The sequence below is a fragment of the Bombina bombina genome, chromosome 7, assembly GCF_027579735.1.
Source record: "Bombina bombina isolate aBomBom1 chromosome 7, aBomBom1.pri, whole genome shotgun sequence".
Lineage (NCBI taxonomy): Eukaryota > Metazoa > Chordata > Amphibia > Anura > Bombinatoridae > Bombina > Bombina bombina.
In genome coordinates, this window is record NC_069505.1 from 10,901,342 (window position 1) to 10,925,675 (window position 24,334).

Genomic DNA, 24,334 nt, shown 5'->3' on the forward strand with positions numbered 1-24,334 from the left:
CTACACCTATGTCATGTCTTAGCTACACTCCCCTGGAACACCCAGATAACTTCCTAATACCCCTACACCTACATCATATCTTAGCTACACTCCCCTATAAAACCCAGATAACTTCCTAATACCCCTACACCTACATCATATCTTAGCTACACTCCCCTATAAAACCCAGATAACTTCCTAATACCCCTACACCTACATCATATCTTAGCTACACTTCCCTATAAAACCCAGAAAACTCCCTAATACCGCCTACACCTATGTCATGTCTTAGCTACACTCCCCTGGAACACCCAGATAACTTCCTAATACCCCTACACCTACATCATATCTTAGCTACACTCCCCTATAAAACCCAGAAAACTCCCTAATACCGCCTACACCTATGTCATGTCTTAGCTACACTCCCCTGGAACACCCAGATAACTTCCTAATACCCCTACACCTACATCATATCTTAGCTACACTTCCCTATAAACCCCAGATAACTTCCTAATACCCCTACACCTACATCATATATTAGCTACACTCCCCTATAAAACCCAGATAACTTCCTAATACCCCTACACCTACATCATATCTTAGCTACACTCCCCTATAAAACCCAGATAACTTCCTAATACCCCTACACCTACATCATATATTAGCTACACTCCCCTATAAAACCCAGATAACTTCCTAATACCCCTACACCTACATCATATCTTAGCTACAATTCCCTATAAAACCCAGATAACTTCCTAATACCCCTACACCTACATCATATCTTAGCTACACTTCCCTATAAAACCCAGATAACTTCCTAATACCCCTACACCTATGTCATGTCTTAGCTACACTCCCCTGTAACCCCCAGCTAACTCCCTAATACCGCCTACACCTATATCATATATTAGCTACACTCCCCTGCAACACCCAGCTTACGCCCTAATACCGCCTACACCTACATCATGTCTTAGCTACACTCCCCTGCAACACTTAGCTAACTCCCTAATACCGCCTACACCTATATCATATATTAGCTACACTCCCCTGTAACACCCAGCTTACGCCCTAATACCACCTACACCTATATAATATATTAGCTACACTCCCCTGTAACACCCAGCTAACTCCCTTAATACCGCCTACACCTATATCACTATATTAGCTACACTCCCTGTAACCCTAGCTAACTCCCTAATACCACACTACACCTACTTTAATATATTAGCTACACTCCCCACTGTAACAACCCCAGCTAACTCCCTTTATACCACCTACACCCTATATAATATATTAGCTACACTCCTCCTGTAACCCCCAGCTAACTCCCTAATACCGCCTACACCTATATCATATATTAGCTACACTCCCCTGTAACACCTAGCTAACTCCCTAATACCGCCTACACCTACATCATGTCTTAGCTACACTCCCCTGTAACCCCCAGCTAACTCCCAAATACCGCCTACACCCTACATCATGTCTTAGCTACACTCCCCCTGTAACCCCCAGCTAACTCCCTAATACGCACTACACCTATATTCATATATTAGCCTACACTCCCTGTAACCACCCAGCTAACCCCCTAATACCGCCTACACCTATATCATATATAGACTACAACTCCCCTGTAACCCCCAGCTAACTCCCTAATACCGCCTACACCTATATCATATATTAGCTACCACTCCCCTGTAACACCCAACAACTCCCTATCACCGCCAACACCTATATCATATCCTTAGCTACACTCCCCCTGTAACTACCAAACTAACTCCCTAATACCGCCTACCCTAATATCATATATTAATGTACACTCCCTATAAAAACCCAGCTGAACTTCCTAATACCCCTAACCTAACATCATATCCTTAGCTACCACTTCCCTAATAAAACCCAGATAACTTCCCTAATACCCTACACCTACATCATATTCTTAGCTACACTTCCCATATAAGACCCAGAAAAACTCCCTAATACGCCTAACACCTATGTCATGTCTTAGCTACACTCCCCTGGAACACCCAGATAACTTCCTAATACCCCTACATCATATCTTAGCTACACTCCCCTATAAAACCCAGATAACTTCCTAATACCCCTACACCTACATCATATCTTAGCTACACTTCCCTATAAAACCCAGAAAACTCCCTAATACCGCCTACACCTATGTCATGTCTTAGCTACACTCCCCCTGGAACACCCAGATAACTTCCTAATACCCCTACACCTACATCATATCTTAGCTACACTCCCCTATAAAACCCAGATAACTTCCTAATACCCCTACACCTACATCATATCTTAGCTACACTCCCCTATAAAACCCAGATAACTTCCTAATACCCCTACACCTACATCATATCTTAGCTACACTCCCCTGTAAACCCAGATAACTTCCTAATACCCCTACACCCTACATCATATCTTAGCTACACTTCCCTATAAAACCCAGAAAACTCCCTAATACCCGCCTACACCTATGTCATGTCTTAGCTACACTCCCCTGGAACACCCAGATAACTTCCTAATACCCCTCACACACATCATATCTTAGCTACACTCCCCTATAAAACCCAGATACTTCCTAATACCCCTCTCCACCTACCATCATATTTAGCTACACTTCCATATAAAACCCAGATAACTTCCTAATACCACATACACCTACATCATATCTTAGCTACACTTCCCTATAAAACCCCAGATAACTTCCTAATACCGCCCTCACACCTATGTCATGTCTTAGCTAACACTCCCCATGTAACCCCAAGCTAACTCCCCTAATACCGCCTACACCTATATCAATATATTAGCTACAACTCCCCTGCAACACCCAGCTTACGCCCTAATACCGCCTACACCTACATCCATGTCTTAGCTACACTCCCCTGCAACACTTAGCTAACTCCCTAATACCGCCTACACCTATATCAATATATTAGCTACACTCCCCTGTAACCACCAGCTAAACTCCCTAATACCGCCTACACCTACATCCATGTGCTTAGCTCAACTCCCCTGTAACCCCACAGCTAACTCCCTAATACCGCCTACACCTATATCATATATTAACTACACTCCCTGTAACACCAGCTAACCCCTAATCCACGCCCTACACCTATATCATAATATTAGCTACACTCCCCTGTAACACCCAGCTAACTCCTAATACCGCCTACACCTTTATCATATATTAGCTACACTACCCCTGTAACACCCAGCTAACCCCCCTAATACCGCCTACACCTATATCATATATTAGCTACACTCCCCTGTAACACCCAGCTAACTCCCTAATACCGCCTACACCTATATCATATCTTAGCTACACTCCCCTATAAAACCCAGATAACTTCCTAATACCCCTACACCTACATCATATCTGAGCTACACTTCCCTATAAAACCCAGATAACTTCCTAATACCCCTACACCTATGTCATATATTAGCTACACTCCCCTATAAAACCCAGATAACTTCCCTAATACCACCTACACCTACATCTATCCTTAGCTACACATTCCCTATAAAACCCAGAAAACTCCCTAATACCGCCTACACCTATGTCATGTCTTAGCTACACTCCCCTGGAACACCCAGATAACTTCCTAATACCCCTACACCTACATCATATCTTAGCTACACTCCCCTATAAAACCCAGATAACTTCCTAATACCCCTACACCTACATCATATCTTAGCTACACTTCCCTATAAAACCCAGAAAACTCCCTAATACCCCTACACCTACATCATATCTTAGCTACACTCCCCTGTAAAACCCAGATAACTTCCTAATACCCCTACACCTACATCATATCTTAGCTACACTTCCCTATAAAACCCAGAAAACTCCCTAATACCGCCTACACCTATGTCATGTCTTAGCTACACTCCCCTGGAACACCCAGATAACTTCCTAATACCCCTACACCTACATCATATCTTAGCTACACTCCCCTATAAAACCCAGATAACTTCCTAATACCCCTACACCTACATCATATCTTAGCTACACTCCCCTATAAAACCCAGATAACTTCCTAATTACCCCCTACACCTACATCCATATCTTAGCTACACTCCCCTATAAAACCCAGAAAACTCCCTAATACCGCCTACACCTATGTCATGTCCTTAGCTTACACTCCCCTGGAACACCCAGATAACTTCCTAATACCCCTACACCTACATCATATCTTAGCTACACTTCCCTATAAAACCCAGATAACTTCCTTAATACCCCTACACCTACATCATATATTGCTACACTCCCCTATAAAACCCAGATAACTTCCTAATACCCCTACACCTACATCATATCTTAGCTAACACTCCCCTATAAAACCCCAGTATAACTTCCTAATACCCGTACACCTACATCATATATTAGCTACACTCCCCTATAAAACCCAGATAACTTCCTAATACCCCTACAACTACATCATATCTTAGCTACAATTCCCTATAAAACCCAGATATACTTCCTAATACCCCTACACCTACATCTATCTTAGCTACACTTCCCTATAAAACCCAGATAACTTCCTAATACCGCCTACACCTATGTCATGTCTTAGCTACACTCCCCTGTAACCCCCAGCTAACTCCCTAATACCGCCTACACCTATATCATATATTAGCTACACTCCCCTGCAACACCCAGCTTACGCCCTAATACCGCCTACACCTACATCATGTCTTAGCTACAATCCCCTGCAACACTTAGCTAACTCCCTAATACCGCCTACACCTATATCATATATTAGCTACACTCCCCTGTAACCCCCAGCTAACTCCCTAATACCGCCTACACCTATATCATATATTAGCTACACTCCCCTGTAACCCCCAGCTAACTCCCTAATACCGCCTACACCTATATCATATATTAGCTACACTCCCCTGTAACACCCAGCTTACGCCCTAATACCGCCAACACCTACATCACATCTTAGCTACACTCCCCTGTAACACCAAGCTAACCCCCTAATACCGCCTACACCTATATCATATATTAGCTACACTCCCCTGTAACACCCAGCTAACTCCCTAATACCGCCTACACCTATATCATATATTAGCTACACTCCCCTGTAACACCCAGCTAACTCCCTAATACCGCCTACACCTATGTCATGTCTTAGCTACACTCCCCTGTAACACCCACCTAACTCCCTAATACCGCCTACACCTATGTCATGTCTTAGCTACACTCCCCTGTAACACCCACCTAACTCCCTAATACCCCTACACCTATGTCATGTCTTAGCTACACTCCCCTGTAACACCCACCTAACTCCCTAATACCCCTACACCTATGTCATGTCTTAGCTACACTCCCCTGTAACACCCAGCTAACTCCCTAATACCGCCTACACCTACATCATATCTTAGCTACACTCCCCTGTAACACCCACCTAACTCCCTAATACCGCCTACACCTATGTCATGTCTTAGCTACACTCCCCTGTAACACCCAGCTAACTCCCTAATACCGCCTACACCTATGTCATGTCTTAGCTACACTCCCCTGCAATACCCAGCTAACTCCCTAATACCCCTACACCTACATCATGTCTTAGCTACACTCCCCTGTAACACCCAGATAATTCCCTAATACTGCCTACACCTATGTCATGTCTTAGCTACCCTCCCCTTCAACACCCAGCTAACTTTCTAATACCGCCTACACCTATGTCATTTCTTAGCTACACTCCCTTGTAACACCCTGCTAACTCCCTAATAACACTTACATCTTGTCTTAGCTACACTCCCCCGTAACACCAAGCTAACTCCCTAATACTGCCTACACCTATGTCATGTCTTAGCTACACTCCCTGTAAAACCCATCGAATTCCCTAATACCACTTACACCTACGTCATGTCCTAGCTACCCTCCCCTGCAACGCCCAGCCAATCCCTAATACCGCCTACACCTACATCATGTCTTAGCTGGGCGTTGCAGGGGAGTGTAGCTAAGACATGATGTAGGTGTAGGCGGTATTAGGGAGTTAGTTGGGTGTTACAGGGGAGTGTAGCTAATATATGATATAGGTGTAGGCGGTATTAGGGAGTTAGTTGGGTGTTACAGGGGAGTGTTGCTAAGACATGATGTAGGTGTAGGTGGTATTAGGGAGTTAGGTGGGTGTTACAGGGGAGTGTAGCTAAGACATGATGTAGGTGTAAGTGATATTAGGGAGTTAGCAGGGTGTTACAGGGGAGGGTAGCTAATACATGATGTAGGTGTAGGCAGTGTTAGGGATTTAGCTGGGCGTTGCAGAAGAGTGTAGCTAACTCCCTAATACTGTAGCTAACTCCCAGTACAAGTATCTCAGCAATTGTCCCAAATTTGGACATTCATGTTTCTAACCCTAATGAGGGCATACCAATCATCAAGCCTCTTGTCATGAACAAAACCTTGACGTTGGCACACCTATCCTCAGGTCTTCTGTCCTCGACCCTTGCCCTGGTGTGGGCATTCCTGAACTATGCCCTGGAGTGGGCATGCCTGTACCTGATCCTACTGAGGATATTCCTGAACCTTGCCCAGATGTGGGTATTCCTGAATCTTGCCCTGGAGTGGGCATTCCTGTACCTGATCCTACTGAGGATATTCCTGAACCTTGCCCATGTTGTGGGTAAACTTGAACCTTGCCCTGGTTATGGGCATTCATATACCTGATCCTAGTGAGGACACTCTTAATTACTGAATCCAGTAAGAACACATTTGTTATTGAACCAGAAGATGGCAAGAACTGGTCAAATCTTGCACTCTACACTCCTATCTCCTACTCTTGAAGAAAGCCCTGTTATTGGGTTAGAAGTGGCTATAGCTTTTTCTTTTGGAGTATAATCTAATCCTCTGCCAAGAGGATTAATTCTGAGGGTTACTCAAATCTCTGATCCAAATGTGGATAATCTGGGTTACAATCCAGAATGCTGCATCTCTATTTCTGAAGTTAAGGAAAGCCTATTCATATGTCTAGGACTGGGTTGTTCCAGAACAACAGAGGTCTGTGTCTGTTACTGCATGGATTTTACCAGATTTTCAAAGCTACAGCCTTTCCCTTTAAGCTAAGCTTAAATTCATCTAATCGCAAGTATCCATATAATACCATTTTGTTTTCCTGGACACTGCTACTTACACAAACTCTGAACTTTATTCTAAATTACAAGTATGCTTTTGGTCATAATCACTCTCTAATTGCTACAACAGCCAGGGCCGGTGCTAAGATTTTTGGTCACACAGGCGAGGATACATTTTGCCGCCCCCCTCCCCCCCCCATTACATACCATCCCATTGCTAGTTAAAGGGATATAAAACACTATTTTTTTAGAGCATGACATTTTAAGCAACTTTGCTAATTTACTCCTATTATCAATTTTACTTCATTCTCTTGGTATCTGTATTTAAAAAGCAGGAATAAGCTTAGGAGCCGGCCCCATTTCTTGGTTTAGCACCTTGGTAGAGCTTGCTGATTGGTGGCTAAATTCAAATCAATCAGTGGTAGCGCAGCATAGCAAATCAGACAGTGGTTGTGCTGCCTAGCAAATCAGACAGTGGTTGTGCTACTAGCAAATTCAGACAGTGGTTGTGCTGCCTAGCAAATCAGACAGTGGCTGTGCCTGCCTAGCAAACCAGACAGTGGCTGTGCTGCCTAGCAAACCAGACAGTGGTTGTGCTGCTAGCAAACCAGACAGTGGTAGTGCTGCCCAGCAAATCAAGACAGTGGTTGTTGTTGCCTAGCAAATCAGGACAGTGGTTGTGCTGCCTAGCAAATCAGACAGTGGTTGTGCTGCTAGCAAACCAGACAGTGGTTGTGCTGCCTAGCAAACCAGACAGTGGTTGTGCTGCCTAGCAAACCAGACAGTGGTTGTGCTGCCTAGCAAATCAGACAGTGGTTGTGCTGCCTAGCAAATCAGACAGTGGTTGTGCTGCCTAGCAAATCGACAGTGGTTGTGCTGCTAGCAAATCAGATAGTGGTTGTGCTGCCTAGCAAACCAGACAGTGGTTGTGCACTGCCTAGCAAATCAGATAGTGGTTGTGCTGCCTAGCAAATCAGACAGTGGTTGTGCTGCATAACAAATAAGAAAGTGGGTGTGCTGCATAGCAAATCACATCTAAGAAATCACATGTAGGAAATACAGATGCTCTAGTCTAAGCTCTAACCAGACAACTGATGTGTGTAGTGGGGTTTTTACTATATGGGGTAAAGTATCACTGATGTGTGTAGTGGGGGTTACTGTATGGGGTACAGACAGTATAATGTGTGTAGTGGGGGTTACTGTATGGGGTTAAGTATCACTTATGTGTGTAGTGGAGGTTACTGTATGGCCCATACAGTAACCCCCACTACACACATCTGTTATACTTTACCCCATATAGTAACCCCCACTACACACATCAGTGATACTGTATCCCATATAGTAACTCTCACTACACACATCAGTGATAATTTACCCGTCCCCATACAGTAACCCCCACTACACACATCAGTGATACTTTACCCCATATAGTAATAACTCCCACTACACACATCAGTGATACTTTACCCCATATATTAATAACCCCCACTACACACATCAGTTATACTTTACCCCATATATTAATAACCCCCACTACACACATCAGTGATACTTTACCCCATATAGTAATAACTCCCACTACACACATCAGTGATACTTTACCCCATATATTAATAACCCCCACTACACACATCAGTTATACTTTACCCCATATATTAATAACCCCCACTACACACATCAGTGATACTTTACCCCATATAGTAATAACCCCCACTACACACATCAGTGATACTGTATCCCATATAGTAACTCTCACTACACACATCAGTGATATTTTACCCGTCCCCATACAGTAACTCCCACTACACACATCAGTGATACTTTACCCCATATAGTAATAACCCCCACTACACACATCAGTGATACTTTACCTCATATATTAATAACCCCCACTACACACATCAGTTATACTTTACCCCATATATAAATAACCCCCACTACACACATCAGTGATACTTTACCCCATATAGTAATAACCCCCACTACACATCATCCAGTGATACTGGATCCCATATTGTAACTCTCACTACACACATCAGTGATAATTTTACCCGGTCCCCATACAGTAACCCCCACTACACACATCAGTGATACTTTACCCCATATAGGAATAACTCCCACTACACACATCAGTGATACTTTACCCCATATATTAATAACCCCCACTACACCACATCAGTTATACTTTACCCCCATATATTATAACCCCCCACTACACACATCAGTGATCCTTTACCCCATATAGTAATAATCCCCCACTACACACATCAGTGATACTTTACCCCATATAGTAATAACCCCCACTACACACATCATTTATTACTTTAACCCCATATATTAATAACCCACCCACTACACTCATCATGTGATACTTTACCCCATAATAAGTATAACCCCCACTACACTCAATCTGTGATACTGTATCCCATATAGTAACTCTCACTACACACATCAGTGATAATTTACCCGTCCCCATACAGTAACCCCACTACACACATCAGTGATACTTTACCCCATATAGTAATAACCCCCACTACACACATCATTTATACTTTACCCCATATATTAATAACCCCCACTACACACATCAGTGATACTTTACCCCATATATTAATAACCCCCACTACACACATCAGTTATACTTTACCCCATATATTAATAACCCCCACTACACACATCAGTTATACTTTACCCCATATATTAATAACCCCCACTACACACATCAGTGATACTTTACCCCATATAGTAATAACCCCCACTACACACATCAGTTATACTTTACCCCATATAGTAATAACCCCCACTACACACATCAGTTATACTTTACTCCATACTTTGGAGTAACGTATAACGGATGTGTGTGGGGTTACTGTATGGGGTAAAGTATAACTGATGTGTAGACCGATATGAAGGAAGCTGGACATCTTGTCAGCCAGCATGGTCACTCAGTGCAGGCCAGCACCAAAAGCATGTGATGGCATATGCCCCTGCTACATGTTGCGCGCACTCCCGCGCCTAGTGCCAGGCATTGATGATCATTGTGCTATTGAGGTAGTAGTCTCTTTGCCCCCGCCCCATTTATCTGCAGCTTGGAGAAAGTTCCATCAAATCATCAGCACCTTGTACTGCTGATATCACTATCCGGATTAGGTTGCAGGAGGGCAGAGATCTATATCCTGCTAGATAGCTGTGTTTCCCAGCCTTGTATTTATAGACCATCCGTATCTTGATAAAATATACAGGGAGAATTGTGTTTCCTTTCATTGAGAGCCAACTGTATAACATTATATATACTACCTGAATGTGAAAATGCAGTGAACTGTAAAATAAACATGTGACCAGTTATTGATTACATAAGTTTGCATTATAAATGACTATGTTGTTGGGTAGATTCCATTCCTATTATAATTTTTCAATGCAATTCCGGATTAACCCATTGGTGTGTCAGAAAGTAGTGCAGATATTTGCTAGCAATGCATTTCAGCCCTGTCTGGTAATCAGGGGAATAAGGTCCATGATGATTGATGTATTATTTAATAACTAGAGTATATAAGCTAATAAAAGCTTCATATGTTGGCATCACAATGACTCAAATTAATGATGCTGGGGTGCAGACAAAATAGCATCTATGTTAGTATCACTTTCTTATGCTCATGATAGGCCTAATGTAAAATCACTTTTAACGTTAGATACAGGCAGTTGAGGGTTAATTCAGCATTCCAAAGCAGTGTTTAGTAAGGGCAGACAGGCAGGAAGGCAATCTAACCAAAAACAGGCTCACCAACCTGTCACACCGGCGACGGCAGGCCAGGCTGCAGCCCTGCAACTTCTGCAAGGCGTTAGCAGGGACTCGGAGGATGACTGGTGGTGGGTGGGTGACAGAGCGCAGCGTGCGTTATAGTAGAGCTGGAGCCTGGAGGAGGCGGAGCTTATACACTGCTGGTCTGGCACCTTAGGGAAAGTTTGGGAAACGGTGCCAGCTGGGCCCTCCTAAGTGGCGGAAACTCCAGGGGTCGGCTGGCCGCCAAATGGATTGGTTTATGTGACCTTTGGGGCCCCTGGAAGTTCCCGCCGCTGATAAAATGTAAAATAATATATACACTGCTCGCTCTCCCAATTTTGCACCCCACTGCTGGGGCGCCCTAAGGCAAGTGCCAGATTGCCTTTATGCACGCGCTGGGCCGGACAACAGCATCTTACTCAGAACTTTATAACTATTCCTCTGCTACAAGTTGTCATAGTTGAAATATCCTCCTCCCAAATATGTTAATATATTCAGAACTCATCTATGTGTTCAGTTAAAAGCTTTCATGGGATTCTCCAATAATGCACAAACAGTAATTAATGCCTTAAACTTGCATTTTTCTATCACCTGTACTGCTCTGCTTATACTGACATACATCCTCTATATATTATTATGTATCGGTGAACCTGCAACCAAATCTTAGTTTGCATCTATGAGTCAACCTTCTACCAGTTTACTCTAAAGCCTGAACATCCTACATTGCTATATTTCTCTCTCATGAATCCTGCAGCTACTCCAATTAACTAACTATAAGTCACAGTGAAGCCAGAATATATTGTATACATATGTTGCACTCTCCATGAATTCTACAATAACTTCTTGCAACTATGAATCACAGAATATCATCTATCCACATCCAGGATACTCTTTCCCGGGTCAGGGGTCGGTGTGTCCAAATCCCTACCACTGCCCCGATGGTCTGTGTCCTGAACGCATGTACACCGGAACATGACAGTAACACTCAACTAACTCCCTAATACCACCTACACCTACGTCATGTCTTAGCTACACTCCCCTGCAACACCCTGTTAACTCCCTAATACTGCCTACACCTACATCATTTCTTAGCTATACTCCCCTGCAACACCCTGTTAACTCCCTAATACCGCCTTCATCTACATTATGTATAGCTACACTCCCCTGCAACGCCCAGCTAACTCCCTAATACCGCCTTCATCTACATCATGTATAGCTACACTCCCCTGCAACGCCCAGCTAACTCCCTAATACCGCCTTCATCTACATCATGTATAGCTACACTCCCCTGCAACGCCTAGCTAACTCCCTAGTACCGCCTTCATCTACATCATGTATTAGCTACACTCCCCAGCAACGCCCAGCTAACTCCCTAATACCGCCTACAGCAGCGTCATCTCTTCCCTATACTCCCCATGGAACGCACAGCTAACTCCCACAGAACACGAACACCTACCTAATGTCTGCAATCTACCTGACTAATAAAGTATTTATAGGAGCTATGTCGCTACGTTTATATCCAATGCTAAAATTATATGCATTGTCACGTATAATGCATATTATTTTAAGTATTGTATGTAATTTAAAATGCAGTTATTTCTTTCCTAAGATATGGAGAGTCCACGACATCATTCAATTACTAGTGGGAATATGACTCCTGGTCAGCAGGAGGAGGCAAAAAGCACCACAGCAAAGCTATTAAGTATCACTCCCCTACCCACCATCCCTAGTCATTCTCTTTGTTTCTGTCAATGGAGGAGGTGAAGTTTGGTGTCTGAAGAAATTAATTCCTTTTTCGGGTACATTTCCCTGCAAGCAAGAATTTGGGTGTAGCTGAGTCCACGTCAATCTCTTCAGTAGAGTAGTGGTGGCTTTTAAGCAGTTAGAAAGTTGTGAGGTAATCCTTGCTTTGTTTCCTAACACTTTGCTGCCCATGGTACAGAAAGCCAGAGTTGGTTACTCTGTTCTTTCTTTTTCTACAGGTCTCTTTCACGCCTTGTGAGCTGTCTTCCTGCCGGACAGCTAGACTTCAGGTAAGTGCTTTTGTCTTCTAGGTCTTGGAGACTTGCACTTTAGAAGAATACGTCATATGCAGTAGATGGGGACATTTTTAAAATCCTTTATACAGGATTTTCTTTGGCAGTGGGCAGGCTATTTATGTTGAGACTATGCGGCCGATTTATCAATCTCCGTATGGAGCTTGATGCCCTAAAGACAGCTGCTCCATAACTTGTCCGCCTGCTCTGAGGACACGGACAGAAATAAACCCGATCAAATACGATTGGGTTGATTAACACCCCCTGCTAGCGGCACAAGAACTGCTGGTGCAATGATAAATGCTGACAGCGTTTTTCCTCTTTGGACTAATTTTGTTGAAATACTTTTTTAGTATGTGTGGTTATTGTTTTATACAGTGATTTATGTATAAACTTAAAATTTGGCAGTTGGTTTTCTTTGCTTGCTTAACTAGAATAGGCTAACTGACAAACTGCTTGAGCGTTTGGGCAGTGTATTTAGAAATTTCTTCAGTTTGGGGAATTTTTTGTATAGTATTATGGACATGGACCAAGACTCTCGGCTAGATTTAGAGTTTTGTCTGTAACGACCCGCGTATCTAACGCTGGCTTTTTTTCTCCAGCACCTTTTAAATACCGCTGGTATTTAGAGTTCAAAGAAGGGCTGCGTTAAGCTCCAAAAAGGGAGCGTAGAGCATGTTTACCGCCACTGCAACTCTCAATACCAGCGGTGCTTACTGACGCGGCCAGCTTCAAAAACGTGCTCGTGCACGATTCCCCCATAGAAAACAATGGGGCCGTTTGAGCTGATAAAAAACCTAACACCTGCAAAAAAGCAGCGTTCAGCTCCTAACGCAGCCCCATTGTTTACTATGGGGAAACACTTCCTATGTCTGCACCTAGCACTCTAACATGTACCCCGAGTCTAAACACCCCTAATCTTACACTTATTAACCCCTAATCTGCCGCCCCCGCTATCGCTGACCCCTGCATATATTTTTTAACCCCTAATCTGCCGCTCCGTACACCGCCGCAACCTACGTTATCCCTATGTACCCCTAATCTGCTGCCCCTAACGTCGCCGCCACCTACCTACAATTATTACCCCTAATCTGCCAACCGGATCTCACCACTACTATAATAAAGTTATTAACCCCTAATCCGCCTCACTCCCGCCTCAATAACCCTATAATAAATAGTATTAACCCCTAATCTGCCCTCCCTAACATCGCCGACACCTAACTTCAAGTATTAACCCCTAATCTGCCGACCGGACCTCAACGCTACTCTAATAAATGTATTAACCCCTAAAGCTAAGTCTAACCTTAACCCTAACACCCCCCTAAATTAAATATAATTTTAATCTAACTAAATAAATTAACTCTTATTAAATAAATTATTCCTATTTAAAGCTAAATACTTACCTGTAAAATAAACACTAATATAGCTACAATATAAATTATAATTATATTGTAGCTATTTTAGGATTAATATTTATTTTACAGGCAACTTTGTAATTATTTTAACCAGGTACAATAGCTATTAAATAGTTAATAACTATTTAATAGCTACCTAGTTAAAATAATTACAAAATTACCTGTAAAATAAATCCTAACCTAAGTTACAATTAAACCTAACACTACACTATCAATAAATTAATTAAATAAACTATCTACAATTATCTACAATTAAACCTAACACTACACTATCAATAAATTAATTAAATACAATATCTACAAATAAATACAATTAAATGAACTAACTAAAATACAAAAAATAAAAAAGAACTAAGTTACAAAAAATAAAAAAATATTTACAAACCTTAGAAAAATATTACAACAATTTTAAACTAATTACACCTACTCTAAGCCCCCTAATAAAATAACAAAGCCCCCCAAAATAAAAAATGCCCTACCCTATTCTAAAATTAAAATAGAAAAGCTCTTTTACCTTACCAGCCCTTAAAAGGGCCCTTTGCGGGGCATGCCCCAAAGAATTCAGCTCTTTTGCCTGTAAAAAAAAAACATACAATACCCCCCCCAACATTACAACCCACCACCCACATACCCCTAATCTAACCCAAACCCCCCTTAAATAAACCTAACACTAAGCCCCTGAAGATCTCCCTACCTTGTCTTCCCCACACCGGGTCCCAATCGGTCCAGAAGAGCCTCTGAAGTCTTCATCCAAGCCCAAGCGGGGGATGAAGAGTGACGTCCATCCTCCGGCTGAAGTCTTGATCCAGGCGGCGGATAAAGAATTCCATCTTCGGGCAGAAGTCTTCATCCTATCCGGGCAGAAGAGTAGATCCGGACCGGCAAACATCTTCATCCAAGCCGCATCTTCTATGTTCTTCCATCCGATGACGAGCGGCTCCATCTTGAAGACCTCCACCGCGGATCCATCCTCTTCTTCCGACGTCCTAAAACAGAATGAAGGTTCCTTTAAGGGACGTCATCCAAGATGGCGTCCCTCGAATTCCGATTGGCTGATAGGATTCTATCAGCCAATCGGAATTAAGGTAGGAAAATTCTGATTGGCTGATGGAATCAGCCAATCAGATTCAAGTTCAATCCGATTGGCTGATTGGATCAGCCAATCAGATTGAGCTCGCATTCTATTGGCTGTTCCGATCAGCCAATAGAATTCAAGCTCAAACCGATTGGCTGATTGGATCAGCCAATCGGATTGAACTTCAATCTGATTGGCTGATTGAATCAGCCAATCAAATTTTTCCTACCTTAATTCCGATTGGCTGATAGAATCCTATCAGCCAATCAGAATTCGAGGGATGCCATCTTGGATGACGTCCCTTAAAGGAACCATCATTCGTTGTTCAGTCGTCGGTTGAAGAGGATGGCTCCGCGTCGGCTCCTTGGAAGATGGCTCCGCTCCGGATGGATGAAGATTGAAGACGCTGCCTGGATGAAGACTTCTGATGGATGGAGGACCTCTTCTGCGCCACTTGGATGAAGAATTCGGCCTGGCTGGGTGAAGAAGGCTCAAGGTAGGGTGATCTTCAGGGGGTTAGTGTTAGGTTTTTTTAAGGGGGGTTTGGGTGGGTTAGAGTAGGGGTACGTGGGTGGTGGGTTTTAATGTTGGGGGGGTTGTATTTCTTTTTACAGGTAAAAGAGCTGATTACTTTGGGGCAATGCCCCACAAAAAGCCCTTTTAAGGGCTGGTAAAAGAGCTGGTTACTTTGTAATTTAGAATAGGGTAGGGCATTTTTTTATTTTGGGGGCTTTATTATTTTATTAGGGGAATTAACAATCTAAAGAAACAAGAGAAAACAGAAGCGCCACATGGCCCAATATTGTTTGGTCCAAAACTTGTAGGTAGTAGAATAAGAGAGGAACTCACATTTAAGAGAGCACCTCAGTCTGGGATCTATTTGGTCACCCAGAAGACCAACTTCCCGCACAGGATATGATGTCTGTATGAACAAAAAAAGGACACAGGTGCCTATATGGCCTAGTATTGTTGGTATAAAGGTGACTGGATATATAGTAATAAGAGTGGTACTCACAATGTGGATAGCACCTCCATTGATGCTATAGGAGCAGGAAGGGATCAATACAGTCACCCAGCAGACTTGTGGCAAGGCATTCAGGAAAGGCAGTAGTCCAGTGGGTCCCACAGCAATCCAGATAGTAGACCCAAGGAACAAGGGTTTCCTCAGCAGAAGGGATAAATCCCAGAGAAAAGGCAGCAAGTGTTCAAATACTAAAAATGACTTTTATTAAAAAGATTAAAATCACAGGCAACGCGTTTCTCAGCCAATGGCTGTTTCATCAGGCTTCCAAAGATTAGGTGTAATTAGTTTAAACTTCTTGTAATTCTTTTTTATTTTCTGCAATTTCGTGGGGGGGGGTTTGGTACTATAGTTTAGTTTATTTAATTTAATGTTAGGTAATTGTAGTTAATTTATTTAATTAATTTAATGATAGTGTAGTGTTAGGTTTAATTGTAACTTAGGTTAGGATTTATTTTACAGGTAATTTTGTAAGTATTTTAGCTAGGTAGTTATTAAATAGTTAATAACTATTTAATAACTATTGTACCTGGTTAAAATAAATACAAAGTTGCCTGTAAAATAAAAATAAATCCTAAAATAGCTACAATATAATTATCAGTTATATTGTAGCTATCTTAGGGTTTATTTTACAGGTAAGTATTTAGTTTTAAATAGGATTAATTTAGTTAATACGAGTAATATGTATTTAGATTTATTAAAATAATATTTAAGTTAGGGGGGGTTAGGGTTAGTGTTAGACTTAGGTTTAGGGGTTAATAATTTTAATATAGGTGGCGGCGGTATAGGGGGTCAGGATAGGGGTTAATAAGTTTAATATAGGTGGTGGCGGGGTCCGGGTGCGGCGGTTTAGGGGTTAAACATTTAATTTAGTTGAGGCGGGGTCCAGGAGTGTCAGTTTAGGGGTTAATGAGTTTAATGTAGGTGGCGGCGGTATAGTGGGGGGCAGGATAGGGGTTAATAACTTTAATATAGGTGGTGGTGGACTCCGGGTGCGGCGGTTTAGGGGTTTAAAAATGTATTTAGTTGCGGCGGGGTCCGGGATCCGGAGGATAGGGGGTTAATAAGTTTAATATAGGTGGCGGCGGTATAGGGGGCGGCAGATTAGGGGTTAATAGGTATAATGTAGGTGGCGGCGGGGTCCGGGAGCGGCGGTTTAGGGGTTAATATATTTATTATAGTTGCGGCGAGGTCCAGGAGCGGCAGTTTAGGGGGTAATAACTTTATTTTGGTGCGGGGGGCTCCGGGAGGGGCGGTTTAGGGGGTAAAACAGTATTGTTTAGTGTGGGTGCTTAGTGACAGGCTAGCAAGAAAGCTGCGAAGAAGCCGATGAGCAGCGAGATCGATGACTGTCAGTTAACAACAGCCCGCTGCTCATCGCTCCGTACTTGGTGCGCGGCTTCTTGACAGCTTTCTTGATAACTTTGGCGAACGTATTCAGGTCCGTGGCGGCAATGGTAGGCGAGTTCAGGCAAGCGTATTGGTGCCGTTGAATGCAGGTAAGTTGACAGGTTGATAACTAGAGGTCATGGGGTAGTGTATAAGGCTGTACAACACAGTGAGAGAAAACTAAAAAAAAAAAAGATTGCATGCTCAAAAAAACAATAACAAAACATTCACCTAGATTACGAGTTTTGCGCTATAGAGGGTGCGAAACAAACGCAACAAAAGTTGCGTTATTTCACCCTCCATATTGCTGCCATTACGAGTTTCTGAAAAGCCTCCTTGTGCGTGCGATATGGTGGCGTTGAGCTCCATACCGCACAAAAGCCAAGGGCTGCTTTGACGTGCTCGTGCACTCTTTCCCCCATAGACATCAACGAGGAGAGAGTGTTAGACAAAAACCTAACACCTGAAGTGCGGAATGAAAAATCTCTGTAACGCAACCCCATTGATGTCTACAGGGAAAAAAAAGTTACATTTAAACCTAACAACATAACATAAACCCCAAGTTTAAATACCACTAATCTGCCGCCCCCGACATCGCCGACACTAATGAAAGTTATTAATCCCTATTCCGCCGCTCCACCCGACATCGCCGCCACTATAATAAAGTTATTAACCCCTATTCCCCGCTCCCCAACAACGGCGCCACTATAATAAATGTATTAACCTCTAAACCTCTGGCCTTCCACATCACCGCCACTAAATAAACCTATTAACCCCTAAACTGCCAGCCCCCCACATAGCAAAAACACTAAATTAAACTATTAAACCCTAAATCTTACAACCCCTAACTTTATATAAAAATTACAATATCCCTATCTTAAAATAAATAAAAACTTACCTATGAAACTAAAAAAAAACTAACGCTAGATTACGAGTTGTGCGCTAAGGTAAAAAAGCAGCGTTAAGAGGTCCTAACGCTGCTTTTTTATGCCCGCTGCTATTATGAGTCTTGAAGGTTTAGGGTCACCGCACACTTCTTTGGCTTTACCACAAAACGACTTACGTAAACTTTGTAAAGTCTTTTTTCTATTGGACTTCCATAGCGCCGGTATTACGAGTCTGTCCTGGGAGGCCAAAAAGTGAACGGTACACCCTACCCTGTCAAGAGTCCTAACGCATTTAAAAGTCAGTAGTTAAGAGTTTTATGGTACAACGCCGTAACATAAAACTCATAACTAAAAGTGCTAAAAAGTACACTAACACCCCATAAACTATCATATTAACCCCTAAACCGAGGCCCTCCTGCATCGAAAACACTAAAAGAAAATTTTTAATCCCTAATCTGCCGGCTCCGGGACACCGCCGCACCTACATTATATTTATGAACCCCTAATCTCTGCCCCCAACATCGCCGACACCTACATTATATTTATTAACCCTAATCTGCCGCCCCAATGTCGCCACAGCCTACCTACACTTATTAAACCCCTATCTGCCGCCCCACGTCGCCGCACTATAATAAACATATTAACCCCTAAACGCCGCACTCCCGCCCTCGCAAACATTAGTTAAATATTATTAACCCCTAATCTGCCGTCCCTAACATTGTAGCCACCTACCTACATTTATTAACCTCTAATCTGCCGTCGCCAACATTCGCCCGCCAATATACTAAATGTATTAACCCCTAAACCTATGTCTAACCCTAACCCTAACACCCCCTAACTTAAATATAATTAAATAAATATAATTAAAAATTCCTATCATTACCTAAATAATTCCTATTTAAAACTAAATACTTACCTATAAAATAAACCCTAAGCTATCTACAATATAACTAATAGTTACATTGTAGCTAGCTAGGGTTTATTTTTTATTTTACAGGCAAGTTTGTATTTATTTTAACTAGGTTACAATAGTTATTAAATAGTTATTAGCTATTTAATAACTACATAGCTAAAATAAATACAAATATACCTGTAAAATAAAACCTAACCTAAGTTACAATAACACCTAACACTACACAATAATTAAATAAATTAACTAAATTAAATACAATTACCTAAATTAAATTAAATTAGCTATAGTACAAAAAAAAACACTAAATAACAGAAAATAATAAACAAATTACAGATATTTAAACTAATTACACCTAATCTATATCCCTATCAAATAATAAAAAGCCCCCCCCAAAATAAAAAAAACCCTAGCCTAAACTAAACTATCAATAGCCCTTAAAAGGGCCTTTTGCGGCTGCATTGCCCCAAAGTAATCAGCTCTTTTACCTGTAAATAAAAAATACCAACAACCCCCCCAACAGTAAAACCCACCACCCACACAACCAACCCCACAAATAAAATACTATCAAAAAAAACCTAAGCTCCCCATTGCCCTGAAAAGGGCATTTGGATGGGCATTGCCCTTAAAAGGGCAGTAGCTCTTTTGCGGCCCAAAGTCCCTAACCTAAAAATAAAACCCACCCAATACACCCTTAAAAAAAACTAACACTAACCCCCTGAAGATCGACTTACTGTTCTGAAGATCCGACATCCATCCTCAAGGAAGCGTCAGAAGTCTTCATCCAACCGGGCTGAAGTCCTCAATGAAGCCGGGAGAAGTCTTCATCCAAGCCGGGCGAAGTGGTCCTCCAGACGGGCAGAAGTCTTCATCCAGACGGCATCTTCTATCTTCATCCATCCGACGCGGAGCGGCTCCATCTTTAAGATACCTTCATTCGTCTTTAGTCGTCGGATGAAGAGGATGCTCCACGTCGGATTTCTTGAAGATGGAGCCCGCCTCCGCGTCGGATGGATGAAGATAGAAGATGTCCGTCTGGATGAAGACTTCTGCCCGTCTGGAGGACCACTTCGCCCCGGCAACGGTGACGGAGTGGCGGAATAGGGGTTAATAACTTTATTATAGTGGCGGGGATGGTGGGCGGGTGGCAGATTAGGGGTTAATAAGTTTTAACAAAAGTTAGGTAGTAGACTGCACCTAGTTAAACATACAAGCTCACTATTTGTAGATCTCCTAACAAGATCCCAAAATATGTACAACAGAAGATAAGTAAATAGGAGCGCCAAAGGCTCAAGTAGTATGCAATCAGGGAAAACGGGTTGACTGTAACCAGGAGGCTTGCACTCTTCCTAAGAATTCGTCCACTACATTTGGTGAGTTAATTTGCAATTGAATCTCACCTACCAGACGATTCTGCATATGTTGTTTTCTCATATATTTTTTTAGGTATTTTCACTCAGATTGTCACAGACCTTCTCCTACAACACGTATCCCTACACTTGCTTCATCCATTACCCAGGATTGTTGTGACATTCCAAGGATATTACTGAAATAGTATTTACTCCACTTCATATAACTTAATCACAAGGATACATTTTGGATAATTTTTATTTCTTATTTTTATTATTTTTTCACCTTTACGTGTACACGTCATTTTTTCCCACTGATCCACGGGAGATTAAGGACACTTATTTGAGGACCTTATACACAGATATTTAGTTAGATGCCCTCTTAAACATTTTTTCATTTAAATTTTCCTTTTTTTGTTTCTTTTGTATGTGATTACATCCACCATCTATATCATTAGCCAGACAGCTAGATGTAGCACTTGGCTAATAAATTGTTCATTGATTTGATTGTTCATGATTTTAATGTTCATGATTTATTGTTTATGATTTGATTTTATTGTTTAATATCTACAGCCCATTGTTTTTTATCTGATAGAATTACCAATCTGATATTTTGCTAATTTTAAAGTTAACTTTCACTATCAACTCTGTAAAAACATTTTCACACTCATCCCTGATTGCATGCTTGAGCCTTTGGAGCTCCTATTTACTCATCTTCTGTTGTTAAGAAGTTTTAAAAGTGTTTGTGATGCGGGAGGCCTCGGTTTAGGGGTTAATAGGTAGGTTTATGGGTGTTAGTGTACTTTGTAACAATTTAGTTATGAGTTTTTGTGAAACATTTTTGTTACACAAAACTCATAACTACTGCTTTCAGATGGCAGTATGGATCGTGGCGGTATAGGCTGTAACGCAAGATTTTTAGCTTTACCGCACAATCTGTAATACCAGCGCTATGAAAATCCCACACAAAAACTGATTTTTTTTTGAGTGCGGCATTGATGTTGCGTTACAGAGCTAAAATGCTTGCGGTATAGCTATACCGACACGACTCGTCATGGCTGCATTACTGTTTTTACGCTGAAATTGACATTTTTTCAGGGTTAAAACCGTAATGCAAAACTCATAATCTAGCCGATCATTTGCTGTTCCTCTAAACACATTTTAGTCTTCCTAGAGCCACAATTGACGTGTTTGCATTAATATTTATTATAGCGGGATTTTTTTTTCTGAAGCAGGCGAATCAGTACCAGGGTCAATACCAGAGGAGGAAGAAGAGGCTAAGAAAATTCGAAAGTACTTTCCAGAAACCTGGATATTTGAAATGGCTGGAGTTGGGTAAGAGAGCAGTAGATTCATGGGATGGATTAAAAATGATCTGGATCAATGGAGAAATGTAGTTCTGTAAAATTTTCTCCCCTTTAAATTAATACCAACTAGTCCTAAAGCCCGTTCACACGGGCCATTTTTTGCAGTACAGCGGTCCTACCCCTTGCTCTCTCTCCCGCTCTCTTTTGTGCTCTCTCCCCCCTCTCTTTTGTGCTCTCCCCCTCTCTTTTACGCTCTCTCCCCCCTCCTCTTTTACGCTCTCTCCCCCCTCTCTTTTGCGTTCTCTCTCTTTTCTTTTTCAAGATACGATGAGTCCACGGATTTCCATCCTTACTTGTGGGATTACGCCTCCTGGTCAGCAAGAGGAAGCAAAGAGCACAACAGCAGAGCTGTATAAATAGCTCCTCCCTTCCCTCTCAACCCAGTCATTCTCTTTGCCTGTGTTAGTTAGATAGGAGATGGCAAAGTGAGGTGTTAGTAAAGATTCTTCAATCAAGTGTTTATTATTTTTAAAGTAGTGCCACTGGAGTGCTACTTTGTGCCAGGGTGTAGCCTAGACCAGATCAGTCTCTTCAGTAAAAAGAGGAAGCATTTGGTGGCTTGTTAAGCAATAGGAACGCGCCTCCTATACATATTTACTGCCCTAAATACAGATAGCCTAAGCACATTTAACTCAGGCTTATCTTCTTCCACAGGGCTATGGGAGGGAGAGGACCTCTGAACACCTGCTGGACTACCATGCTGTTGCACAGCATTTGAGGTAAGTGCTGACTTTTATTCTGGGTCACTGCAAGGGATCTCAGAGAAGTGGGGCAACTTTACTTAATGGTAAGAACTCCTACATGCTAAAGGAGGGACCTTCAGGGCTAAAATGGCCGATGTCAAGCGGACTGGTATTGTGTAATACTGACGGCTGCGCCCTGTTGTTATTATGGTTGTCTTGGTAACTATGACTTATTGGGTGTAATCGTTTACACTTCATTTGGCTGCACTGGTAAAAAAAGTGAAAGCAGTAGCCAAACTTGTTCCCATGTTTCTGACGGCTCCGTGGGCTCTATTACTCTCTCATTAGCATCGGGAGCTTCAGATTTGTTGTGCCCGTGATGTGCTAAGGAGCTCGCCGTTTCTTTGGGGGTTACTCGAGCTGGGGGTGATTTCCTTTCAGTGGGGAGTGTTAGGTTTATTCTTTATTCGGATAGAATAACTAACTTTAACCCAAGTTTTTGATGACGCAGTCAGTTCCCGATGGCGTTGTTATAATTATATTTTTGGTGCCTGGGAAACTACATGATGTTACGCCCACGATGGGCGGAGTCTGTGGGGGCATTTTTTGAGGGACTGCGCACTTTTTCCTCTCCTGCTGTTTATCACTATCAGGAGGCAGGTGTTCTATCAGCTCTTCATGTCTCACAGTATCTATTGGCTCTAGGACATGAACCTAGCAGCTTGTTATTTTGCTCACAAGGGGCGAAAATATATGAGCAGAGTTGCGCTCCCTTCCTCCATTATCATTCCGGGGGGTAGAGCGTTCGTACTCAGTACTAGATATACATCGTCTGTCAGACGTAGTAAAGTCCAAGACTGTTTTGCTTGCTATATAAATGCACGATGAACACCGCTGTGATTCAGATTGGAGCAATTTAAAGTGTAATGAAAATTGCAAGTGTCTGATAAGTTGTAATTTGGGCAAATGTGACAATAAAGGCATTACTACTTGTTGTATTATAGATCTTTAATGTGGCAAACACTCGCAAAAATAAGGTGGCTTTTAACATTTAAAGGCCAGTAGCGTTCCTGTTATTTGTTATTTCTAACTATACTTCCTGTTGTTTTGTTCAAGTCATTCTCTATGATTTGGAACAGAACAGGAGCGCATAAAATGTGCAGTTACTTTAATATTTAAAAGACATTAACGTCTTTTCATGTGTTTATTTTTGTTGTAATACTCCTTCTAAAGCGATGGCTATTAGGAGTCTGGTGACACCGGTCAACCCATGCCACAATTCTTTTCATATAGTGTCCAAAATAACTTTGTGCACCACAGGTGGTGCTCTGCGGTTCCTTACAA

At 42.1% G+C, this 24,334-nt stretch overlaps 1 protein-coding gene across 1 annotated transcript in view; it reads left to right on the top strand.

The window, feature by feature from the left end:
- LOC128635707 (alpha-2-macroglobulin) overlaps positions 1–24,334 on the top strand; it is an 806,957-nt gene that overhangs the window by 318,781 nt on the left and 463,842 nt on the right. The window contains exon 15 of the mRNA XM_053688833.1: positions 22,176–22,275. Coding sequence (XP_053544808.1) covers positions 22,176–22,275 — 100 coding nt within the window. The remainder of the gene's footprint in view (positions 1–22,175; positions 22,276–24,334) is intronic.